The 12,407-nt window shown below is 41.2% G+C and overlaps 1 protein-coding gene across 2 annotated transcripts in view; it reads left to right on the forward strand.

Moving 5' to 3' along the window:
• The window catches only part of LOC110313357 (integrator complex subunit 6-like), a 55,988-nt gene extending 44,068 nt beyond the window's left edge, over positions 1–11,920 (forward strand). Inside the window, exons 11-17 of one of the 2 annotated variants that reach the window (XM_021187444.1) lie at positions 126–344; positions 1,431–1,554; positions 3,031–3,173; positions 5,045–5,279; positions 8,629–9,003; positions 10,450–10,543; positions 10,972–11,920. In XM_021187444.1, coding sequence (XP_021043103.1) covers positions 126–344; positions 1,431–1,554; positions 3,031–3,173; positions 5,045–5,279; positions 8,629–9,003; positions 10,450–10,543; positions 10,972–11,080 — 1,299 coding nt within the window. In that variant the 3' untranslated portion in view covers positions 11,081–11,920. The remainder of the gene's footprint in view (positions 1–125; positions 345–1,430; positions 1,555–3,030; positions 3,174–5,044; positions 5,280–8,628; positions 9,004–10,449; positions 10,544–10,971) is intronic. The other variant, XM_021187442.2, reaches the window with a different exon arrangement.
• Positions 11,921–12,407: the final 487 nt, after the last annotated feature.

The following is a 12,407-nucleotide window of genomic DNA, read 5'->3' on the forward strand; positions in this document are numbered from 1 at the left end:
TTACTGTTTTTCTGTGATTTGCACATGAAAACTGTTTGGTGGGGTTCTTAAAAGTATTTTTTCTTAAAGAATAAAATGATGATATGGTAGATATTTTCATAACATATTCTGTACTTCCATTTTAGACCAAACTAGAGTCAGACCGAATTCTAGCGTCAGTGGGGAAGAAACCCCCCCAGGAAATTGGTATCAAAGTGAAAAACCATTCTGCATGTGGCCTACCCTTGGCTCACAATAAAAGTTTTAGGAAACTATTAAAAGAAATCATAGGGGAAAGTGCACCAAGGCTCACAGAACTGAATCCCAAAGAGTTTGCTGGCTTCCAAGTAGGGCTCTTAAACAAGGTAAGTTGTGCCCTTGAAAGGTCAGGCTTGGCTCACTTTGCCTGGTATATGTGTTGTCTGAAACAATGGCCTATTTGGGGTGTTTTATTATTGTTGTTGTTAACAGTAGTAGTAGTAGATTTTGGTTTTTTGTTTGTTTGTTTTTTCAAGACAGGGTTTCTTTGTGTAACCCTGGCTGTCCTGGAGCTAGCTCTGTATATTAGGCTAGCCTTGAACTCACAGAGGTCTACCTACCTCAGCCTCAGCCTCAGCCTCTTCAACCTCATCTGCTTCTGCCTCTGCTAGGATTAAATATATGTACCACCAAGCACGGTTTGAAGCTAGTAATTATTAACAAAGTCATTTTAAGGTTATTCTGAAAAAAAAGAGATTATTCTGCCAGCACAAACAAGCATGAAATTAAATTTATGAGATACATCTGGCTGGTAGGAATGGGCAGTAAACAGCTGTCAAAAGTAAACTGGAAAGGAAACTGAAGTGGGCAGGCAGATGCTCCGGCCCCGTGCAGATCTAGTACCTATGACAGCAGAAGTAGTAGCAAGTGGTGCGGGGATGAGGAGGCTCACATGACACCTCTGGCCACAGGCTTTCTCTTGGAGGAAGTGAAGGTGCTCAGAGCAGCTGAGCCCTCCACTCTGCACATCTCGGTCCCTGGCTGCAAGCAGCCTGACTCATACTCGGGCTGAAGCAGGCTCCAAGGGCACCACAGCTGGGCCCTAAGCCAGTTTCTCGCAGTGTGCAGTCAGCAGTTGCAATGTTGTAGGGAAATGGCTGCATTCTGCCTCATTGTCTGCTGAGGAGAGAGATGTAGTTTACAAGCAGTGGTACTGCAAGGCAGCTACAGGTACAAATAAATCTTGGATTCTGGAGTTTTAAATAATATACTCGAAAAGTGATACTCCCAGTGACTTTAATGTCTTATGAGCATGTTAGCATTCAGAACAATAAATAGAAGTTTTCTACTGGAAAAAAGTGGCTCCACCCAGTTGTATTAAATATTGTTCTCTTCAGTAAGACTTTAAGAGGGTATTACATTTCTTTATTTAAAAGCCTTAGTAGTAACTGAGATTGTTCTATTTGAAATAGGATTTAAAACCTCAAACATATAGAAACGCTTATGATATTCCACGTAGAGGACTTTTGGACCAGTTGACCAGAATGAGATCCAATCTGCTGCAGACGCGGAAGTTTATTGTTGGCCAAGATGAAGGTAACTGAACAGTAGCCTCCTTTTCATTAGAAGTAAAGCAGACATGACTCCCACAAAAATCTTTACTGCGGAATGATTTTGTAATGTGTTAATGTGTACAAAGTTCACATTCACTCAAACCCCACATCTCAGTTTTCATCCCTCTCAGGTATCAAGGCAGGTTTATATTAATCAGCATCTGAGACCACTGGTGCCGTTATCCTGTGTGGTCATTCAAGCAAACCGCAGAATCTCCACTGATTTATGCCCATTTGAAGAGCAAGCATTTTAATAGCTTGCTCGAGCAGGTTTAGTTAGCCCACTGGAAAGTGCCAGAACTTAGGTCTGTCAGATTTCCAAACCTGTATATTCAGACATTGATTGTGGTCAGCCTGCTTTAAAAGAGTCAGTAAAAACCTTCTCTTCGTGAGAGTAATGAATTCTAGTAATGTCCAGGGATATTGTGGCTGTTTGCAATTTTTCTTTATCCGATTTTGTTAATTTTGAATGGGGGTCAGGGGCTGGAGAGATAGCTCAGAGGTTAAGAGCACTGACTGCTCTTCCAGAATTCCTGAGTTCAATTGTCAGCAACCACACGGTGGCTCATAGCCATCTGTAATGGGATCTGATGCCTTCTTCTGGTGTGTCTGAAGATAGCTACAGTTACTCATATACATTAAATAAATGAATAATTCTTACAAAATTTTTTTTTACATTTTTTAAATAGGGGTCACTGATCCACAGAGATGAACAAAAAAAACAGTTCTCTGACATTATACATGTGTGTGTGTGTGTGTTTGAGACAGAGAGAGAGAGAGAGAGAGAGAGAGAGAGAGAGAGCGAGAGAGAGAGAGAGAGAGAGAAAGAGAGTTCTGTTTAACCAAGATGTTGTGTGTGACAAGACAGTACCCAAGAACTGGGCATGGGCATGGTTGCTTAGCACTCAAGAGTCTGAGGCTGGAAGAGTCTACAGGTTTGAGGCCAGTCTGGGCAACAAAGTGAGACTCTTCCAGAAAACCGAGAGAGGAGGTGTAGAGGTGGCAGAAGTTACGAGTATTGGCTCCTCTTAGGAGAGACCTGGGTTCAGTTCCCATTACCTACAATGTAATGCACATACATGCTGGCAAAACATACACATAAAATGAAAATAAATCATTTTTTTTTAAAAAACAAAGAACATCGGAACACCATGAAGTCTAGGTATTTCAAAATGGAAAAAGTGTACAGAGTTTCGAATTCAAGTGGTGGTGTGCAGGAAGCCAGCCCATGCTTACTTACATGGTGTCAGGTAGTAAAGAAGTTGCTCTGGTCCTTGTGAAGTGAACCCATAGGCACTATCTAACTGTAGATCACTGATTAGTATAAACAAAGATATGCTAGATGCTGGGATACGAGTGTTAAGCTACATGCTACTGAAACAGCTGTGATAATATCCTTTCAAAATGACCGTATATACTTCAGCTCTAATTATCAGTTTCTCTGCTGGTGATTTTACAGATTCACTTCATAGTGTCCCAGTTGCACAAATGGGTAACTATCAGGAATATCTAAAGATGCTGGCTTCTCCACTACGAGAGCTCGATCCAGATCAACCAAAACGACTGCATACCTTTGGCAATCCATTTAAGCAAGATAAGAAGGTAGTATACCTATTTCCATGTCTGTCATATTTGTTGCTATCTGTTTTAGCCAGATGTATACAAATCAGAAGTAAATATGATGTGGATTGAAAGTGGAGTCTCCTTAATGCAAGTTGTGTTAGTTTAATAAAATAATAGCTGTCATTTGTTGAATATGTACTAGGGCTTGGTGTTTTAAATGATTATGTTTGTACCCAGGGGTGTTTTGAAAGCTGGCATCTACTCTATAATAAGAAGAAATCTAGGCTTAAATTAGCTGTCAGAACACTGTGATGTGGCTGACAAAGCCAGGATTTGAGCCTATATATTTCTGGATCCACATTCTATATTCATTCATACTACCACACAATAATTCTTTTGATATAGAGAATACCAACTGTTTCCTCCATTTCCATGATCAGCTCTATACTGTTGTATTGAAACAGTGGTGTGTATATCCCTAGAGCTATACCTGTACTATTTGGTGTCACTTTGAGTTATTATAGAGTTTTAAGTATGATGTGAGTATATGTGTGTTGTGCACAACTGACTGATGAAAAGAAATGGAATTATATCTACACACTTATTTTTATAGGTGAACTTGGATATAAATCATGGATATATTATTCTCTATCTCTGTTTCTCATAAAACTTAACTAAAAAGTATTCCAACTTATGCCAACCTTTTAATTTTTAATCTTTTTGTTGTTCCTTGATTTATTATCATGTAACACTGGGGATAATAATTGCACCAAACTGACAGTTTTGTGAGATATTGAGTTAGACACCTACACTGTTTAGAATATTACTGAGCATATATACTAAACACTAAAAATGCTATGTCTTGTTTTGTATGGATAATGGGGGGAGAACATCCTTTAGAAAGATATTTTTGCCATGATTTTTTTTCCAAGTTATAAGGCACATTGTTGGGCTGTCTGTAATGAGAGCAGGTTTTACCTAAGATAAGGCATTGCTGATTATCATTTTCATCTGTTCTCAAGTAAACAGCCCCTCACTTTCTGATGAGTCCCAAGGCAGACAGGCATATTTGAATCTGCATTTGAAGTTGTGTCTGAGGGAATTCTGTTCTCACATCTGCCTACCATTCACCATCTATATGCATTGCTCTGTACACGAATGATCAGTATTTCCTGAAGCTTTAAAACAGGCTAGTACAAGATGGTTGGGTTTGTTTGTTTGTTTTTTGTTTGTTTGTTTGTTTGTTTTTGTTTTTTGTTTTGTTTTGTTTTTTAGATACGGTTTCTCTGTGTACCCCTGGCTGTCCTGGAACTCACTCTGTAGATGAGGCTGGCCTCAAACTCAGAAATTCGCCTGCCTCTGCCTCCCAAGTGCTGGGATTAAAGGCGTGCGCCACCACTACTTTAAAAAGGTTGACTGTGGGTGCCACGAAGATGGCTCAGCAGTTAAGAGTACTTGCAGAAGACCCAGACTTGATTCCTAGCTCCCATATTAGGTGGCTCACTACTTCAGTTCCAGGGGGATCTGATACCCTCTTCTGGGCTAACTGGGCACCTACATACACAGTGCATACAAGCATGCATGGGTGTACACACAGACATTTCTTCGAAAAGATTTTTAAGAATAACTATGGTTTTCTCTCATTTTGGTCATTTTTGAAGCTCTCTATTAATTGTAGACAAAAATGTACATATTAGTTTTCTCCTTGTTCCACCTAGACATGATTAAAATTGGGTTTCATTTTCTGATAGCAGAGTTGCTATAGGGATTCTAATTAAGGCTAATCTAAATGATTCAGTGCATGGCTACGGAAGTGTGTGTATGAAAAGTGCTTGAATTATTTTGTTTGTTGAGAGTTGAACTTCTGTTTTAAATGTAATATGTCTGTTTGTTTGTTTGTTTGTTTTTAGGGAATGATGATCGATGAAGCAGATGAGTTTGTAGTAGGGCCGCAAAACAAAGTGAAACGTCCTGGAGAACCCACCAGTCCTATGTCATCCAAGCGAAGGCGGAGTATGTCGCTGCTGTGGAGGAAAGCACAGACGCCACCTACTGTAACTAACCATGTGGGCGGAAAGGGACCAGTCTCAGCCTCATGGTTCCCATCTTGTCCAAGCCTCATAAAACACACCTTTGGACATCCAGGTATAGAGTAGTGGTTGTGATTTCCTTGTGGCTCCTAGAGGACTAACATGTTAAAATTGTACTTCTTGTTCATTTATCTTTTGCTAATAAGCAAACCATTATTAAAGCATCTATGGTAATAGTACAAAAGACCTTATAGGAAACAGAGACCCTTATTCAATGATCTTAGCCATATGAGTGGAGAAAAAAACCCTTTAATTACATAGTAATTAACATAATATTAACCACATAATTAGTGATTAATACATGCTTAGTAAATATTTTCACAGTGACTAGTACAAAAATGAGGAGCTCTGAGCATGTCTGCTTGTAACCGTTTGGATCAACTTCAAAGGGTGGGTGATGAACTAAGTTTCTAGGGTCGCAGAGCAAGGAAGCTCAGTACTAAGAGATTGGATCATCAGTTTTTCTACAGTCAAGCTCCCATTCATGATTGAGCTGGTACAATCTGGGGTCTGCCTCCTTGATCCCACTGGAACAACTCTTAAGATCAGCAGTGCTTTCTGTCCATTGCCATTCCCTCTCAATAGTGTTTGGCTGAGTTGTTCATACTCTCCTCTATAGTAAACACAGATTTCTCTTCCAGCCAGGAGTGATTCCATCCTTTACTATTTGCTCCCTTTCTTTCTCACAGTTTAATCCTGGGACCTCTCCCTGCTGTCCTTCATTCCTAAGCTGCTCTTATGTATATCTCTAGACTACAATTCATTCCTCTGCTCTCAACCTGATATTTAACCATGGGCATGGTGCCTCCATGGAGCCTAGTAGATGATCAGGTTTTATGTGTTTTAACTAAGTGCCTAGCTTTGCCTCTCTCTAGAACAGCTCTCCTGGCATCTTTCTGTTAATGAGATATCCCTCACTCCACTGGAAAAGCAATACAGCACCTTTAAAGATTGGTAAAATTGAAGAGCCTTAGGGTAACTAATACTATGTTCTGGTGTCATGTAATCACCTTAAGGTCACTGAATCAGAGTCAGGAAGAATTGAGTGTCATCTACTCTCAAAGCCAGTCTTACATGCTGACTCCTGAACACATGTTTATTTATCTAATGGTCTAGGTGACAAACTTGAAAAACTACCATGAATTTTAAAATTGTCTTTCTTCCACTAGCAAGATGAAGTGATTTGACATTCAGTCTAATCCTGTATTTTACTATTTGTCTTCGTTCCTTCACTCCATGCTTGCATGGCTTTTCACCAAGCCACAATTCTTAGATGGTCTCCCTGCTCCTCATTCTTGTTTAATTCCTACCTATCTTCTCTCTCAGCTTGAAGGCACAGTGAAGGTGTCAGCAGATAAATAAAGCATGCCACATCCATACAGAGAACACATCCTCCGTATTCCTCGGCACTCACAATACAGCCTGAGCACTAGCCCTGGTCCACATAGCTCTACATGGCCTGACACCACAATCCTCTCTCATCTCAAGTTCCAGTGATACCCTTATCACCCTTCACTCCACTGCCCCTGCCTTAGCCCCCTGTATCTCCTGCTCTTGATACAACCTGGCATCCTCCCAAAAGGTCCTGCCACCACCTGGTAGCCCTGGAGGCTCCCTCCGATGCTCCCGCTTTCATCCCCTACTTACATCTTTCCTCAAATGAGAGCAGTTATGAGTGTGTTGTTGCTGACTAAGTAGTTCCTCCCTGATGTCCCCATGACACTGCGGGTTCTGTAAGAGCAGTGTCAGTTCCTTTGCCTCCTGTTTACTGCTGATTCCCAGCTCCTACTCTGGAGCCTGGTGTAGCAGTTAAGTTAATGGCATAGAAGGTTTGGCCTGAAAATAGAAAAATTACTCTGACCCAAAGGGGGAAATAGGCAGAATCATCTACAGATAGGCATTTGCTTAGCAGGGCAGGGACAGAGTATTTGTTCAGTCACTGTAGGCATCTAAATTTGCTCAGGCTATTTGGTGTATACAGTAGTCAAAAGGTAGTATTCATAAGTTGTATGGATTTAGATGCAATAATAGGTAGCTATTTACATATGACTTTGAAGCATACAGGTTGACATTAAGCCCTGAGCACCAAGGATCTATGAATGCTTATTAGTATATTGGTTTTTGTATTCATACTGGTAAGAGGGAAGAAGGCCTTGTGTTAAATTCCTATGCTTGATTTGAATAGTCTCAGACCTCTGTCTATTCTACAGTTTTCATCAATTAAAATCAGTCATTTCCTTGAAACTGAGGAGCACAGAGATGTACTTGTGGGATCAACATGATGTACCCACTTGTGGGTTAAAATGGTAGCCTGCATCTGGCCTGCCACAGGGCTAGGGCCACTCATGGAGATGGAGGCGGGAAGTTTGACTGTGTATATCCCACACTGCTGCCATGCAGGTGTCAGGCTGTGAAAAGCACGGAGGCCAGGATGGCAGGTTCTCATTCTTGGGTACCACAGACGCCACAGGATGTCACAGAAGAGCTGAGAACAGAGTGAGGCTCTAGTGGCTGGCCCTGGCCTGGGGCAGAAGAGAAAAGATGGGGGTGGGGAGAGAGCTCCATGGGGACGAGAGTGTTGTAGGCTTGTTCCGTTGGCTTGGTTTGGTGGAAACTGGCTGGAAGTGCTGAGAGGCCTCTGCGGGAGGTTAGATGCAGCTCTTTAGTGGAAGACATACTCCATTGTTCCCCACAGCAGATCTGATGTGAAGTGGGCCAGACCTACCTGGCTATTGCCAGGTAATTGTGCAGAAGAGCATACTTGGCTGTTGCCAGGTAACTGTAGGGATGGAGTCCAGACAGAATACCAGGAGCTTGGAGCGTTGCCCCATGTGACTGATGGTCACAGAATTATGGAGCTGAGGCCTCAGTGTCAGGAGCCTGGTGTCTGGGGGTGTGACAAACACCTTCCATCAACACCTGCTGGGTCTCTGGGGTTTAAACCTAGCTCAACCAGAAAACAGGCTACCTTTCACAGTACCCCTTTTACTTTTTTTTGAAAGAGAGGGGTCACTGGAGTGACTGTCATTTGTAGTGAAAATTTTGGGTGGGGAGGCAGTATCAAAAGAAAACACTACATAGGCCTGAGGGGTAACACAACTAAGCCAGAGAAGTAAGGAGGGTAAGGGTGGGGGTTGGGAAGGCAAGGAATCATTGAATTTACAGTTTGAGGGTAATAGCATCAGTTTTAAAACAGTGTTTGATTAATCTAAATAGGCATCATGTTTTCCTTACTATCATGTAACTTCCCCCAAGTTCAGTAGCCATTTGACTTTGGCAAAAGAGTTCATCTGTAGCTGGAAGGTCACAAGTCTGTCCTCTATGGGGTTCAACACATGTCTCACAGGATGACTTTCATGGTCCCACACCCACTTGACAGCTCAACTTCTTAATTTGTTTTCCAGACACCACTGTCATTCATGATACCCATGAAGAGAAGATGGAAAATGGGCAAAGCCCAGCTGATGGCTTCTTATTAAAATCCGCTCCAGCAGAGTTTATGAATGTGTCAGGAGAAAGCTTTATATCTAACCAGTTGGATTCTCTATCTGATGACTTTACTGATCTCAGGAAAGATGGATTCATTCACAAACCTGGTAATAATATACTTCTGGGAGGAGCCAAAACCTGCAGTCTTTCTGTAGATGACCAAAAAATCACAATGGCATCTACTTTGGAAACAGTGCCAAATTCAATGCAAATCACTCCTGCAATGGCTCAAGGCATCAATGCTGACATAAAGCATCAGTTAATGAAGGAAGTTCGGAAGTTTGGACGAAGTAAGTAGGGATGGAATATCCATAGATCATGCAAGGAAGGGATTCAGAGATTTTTGCAGTTGATTTTGAGACAGTTTCTCATACAGCTTGGGTTGGCTTCAAATTCACGATATGGTTCAGACTGGTGATAATAACTGATCCTCCTGTCTCCACCTCCATGGAGCTAGGATTACCCAGGCATGTGCTACTACAGCCAATTAACATGGGGCTAAGGACTGGACCCAGGGTCTCGTGCTTGTTAGGCAGGCGCTCTTATCATAGGAGTTACATCCTTAACCCCAGAGTAGAGTATTGACATTCATTTCTTGGTTAATTGTGGACTGTCACGTAACTTAAAAGTGATTCTTCTGGCCTTAACTTACAATAATTTTATTTTGCTGGTATAACAAGTTATCAGACAATCCATAGCTTCAGACAGCACAAACTGATTACAGCTTTGGAATTCATTATTTGGAATACATTTCACTGGACTAAAGTGAAGGCAAGCTAGCAGGCCAGTGTACATTCTTAGGAATAAAGGCAAGGTCTGTGTCTGTGCCTTCCCTGGGTTCTGAAAACTGTGCTTCTCTGTCCTGCATGATGGCAGCAGCATGACCCTTCTCTGTCCCCTTTGCTATCCACTTCTCTTACTGACTCTTTTTCTTCCTGATCTCTAATATTCTTTTTTTTCATTAATTCTTAGAGAGATCTCTACAATATATTTTGATCCTATTCACCCCCAACTCTCTCCAAACTCCTTCCTAAGTCATCCCCAACCCCTACTCCTCAACTTCCTGTCCTTTTGTTTTAATAACTAGTTGAACCCACCATGCACTCCTGGGTTCGAGGCCATCCAGTGGGGCATAGTCAACCTATCAGGAGCCACACTCTCAGGGAAAACCGATTCTCCCTCTTCCAGAAACCATCAATTCTTCATGCTTCAGCTTAAAGGGATACTTGTACTTACATTGGACCCCTGGGCTTAATCCTGGAAAACTCAATATGCAGAGCCTAATTCTATCAGCATATATGATCACATGTTCACAGGCTTCATGAATTAGGGCAGTTTGGGGCAACCAGTTTTCAGCTTCCTAATTTAAATACTGTTTATAAGAATTTCCTTCATAAGCCGGGCATGGTAGCACACACCTTTAATCCCAGCACTCGGGAGGCAGAGGCAGGCGGATTTCTGAGTTCGAGGTCAGCCTGGTCTACAAAGTGAGTTCCAGGACAGCCAGGGCTACACAGAGAAACCCTGTCTCAAACAAACAAACAAACAAACAAACAAAACCAAAAAACAAGAATTTCCTTCATAAATATATTCAGACATTTTGATTTTCAGTGTTTAACATGCCAGCTATATTTAGGACTTTCTACCCATAAAGGACGATTTCTGAGGATGTATGATTATTGAACTTTATTTTTCATGCATATTTTTATAACACTGAATTTTTGCAATATCATCAGAGTATGAAAGGATTTTCATTTTGCTTGAAGAAGTGCAGGGACCTCTAGAGACGAAGAAACAGTTTGTTGAATTTACCATCAAGGAAGCTGCAAGGTGGGTATAAACCACACTTGTCTAGGTTTGCTAATTGCTTCGGGTTCTGTTTGTCTTTGTTTCAATTTAGTAGTAGGATCCAATGAAGGTTAAAGAGGGGAATGGGTTCTATTTTGATAGGTTCTCTCTCTCTCTCTCTCTCTCTCTCTCTCTCTCTCTCTCTCTCTCTCTCTTTTTAAAAGCACTTGTTCTACCCATAGGTAAGGCTGCTTCCTGCAGTGTTCGAATGGATGCTTCCCGAGTCCTGACTCATGGGTTCTAGCTAACGTGTGTGTGTGCTCCTCGGATTGGCATGCCCACTTACTTGCTCAGCCCTCCTCTTTCCATGAGGATGACTTATGCTCCCCTTGGCCTGTAGGCTGCATAACACCTGGCACACTGTCAAGTCGTCTGTGGCACTTATGCTTAATATTCCTTTTTATCTTCAGGTTTAAAAGAAGAGTCTTAATTCAGTACCTTGAGAAGGTACTAGAAAAAATAGATTCCCACCACCTTCTTAACAATGTGAATCACATCAACAGCAGATCATCATGTTAATGCCAAGCCAAGTGAGGAAAAAGAACACCTTTTATGTGCTTTCAGATGCAATGGGACGTTACTGAAGCCCTATAGAATGTTTGAGTGACAGAGTGACCTAACTCAGGCTATGAGAAAGGAGTTGACTTGAGCTTTTAACAATTATCTGGAAGTAAGATCTGGGCTTTTGCCTTAAGAATTATGATTAAAAATATTTTTTTCATTTCGTTGTTTATTTTTTCCAGTTAGGAAAAGAGATGCTGAATCACAGAGCACTGCTAGTAGAATTCACTCATTTGGACCTTGCCATTCCAGGCGGTTTCAGAGTGAATAGGGACTGGCCACTTCCAAGGCGAGCACTACCTACTGTCCTCATTGTGTCCTAAAGAACATGGAAGCAGAGAGAGTCCACATTGTGATCTTGTGCTCAAAGAACTGTTCAAAAAATTTCTAGCTGTGCCTTTTAAACCATGCAATATTCAGGATCATTGGAATCAAAGAGTAAAAAGCTGCTATTTCGGTAACTTATGTCTCTCTGGGAAAGGGCGGGGGGAGTCAGCAAACAATCTACCTCGAGTGCTCTTCCACTTTGACTAGGACCATTACAAAGTGCATCTGAGGCTGCACTAACCTCTGACATCTGTGCTTGCATGTGACAACAGAAAGCCTTCAGGTGGACTTGTACATTTTTTGTGCTTTGGAAGCACCAAAAGGAAAAATAATATGTATATTTTCTTTGAAGTTTATACAGAAGTTTATATGGAGCAGTATTGTTTTTATTTGTAAAAATGTAAGTGATCAAAGAGATTTTCACTTTGCATATATGAAATAAAATCATTTTATTGATTTTTCAAAACTACATTTCTAGGTGCATGTCTCTTGTGTATATCCTTTCAGAAAACAAACAAACAAACTTCACACTATCAAACAAATGAATATGCTAACAAGAAGACCCATAAGACAGCTTAGCAAGTACAGGCCCTTGCCACCTAAGTTTGATCCCTGGGCTGCCCATGGTGAAAGGAGAGAACCAACTCCCAAAAGTTGTCTTCTGACTTCTACACACACACACACACACACACACACACACACACACACTGTTATACAATCACATGTGTGTATATACATAAACAAAAAATGTTTTTTTAAAAAAAATTAACAAAGTAATTGAACCTAGAAACATAACTCACAGGGCTGAATGGTGTTATTAGAAGGGTGTGAGGAGGCTAGACCCTCCCAAATACGATAACTGGGGAGAGAAAACCGCCAAAATCAAGTTTACTGGGACTCTGAAATATAGCCAAAAGGTTTGTCTCTACTTTTGCTCATTGAGAATTTCATACATGTA

Source organism: Mus pahari, chromosome X (assembly GCF_900095145.1).
Source record: "Mus pahari chromosome X, PAHARI_EIJ_v1.1, whole genome shotgun sequence".
NCBI classification, from domain to species: Eukaryota; Metazoa; Chordata; class Mammalia; order Rodentia; family Muridae; genus Mus; species Mus pahari.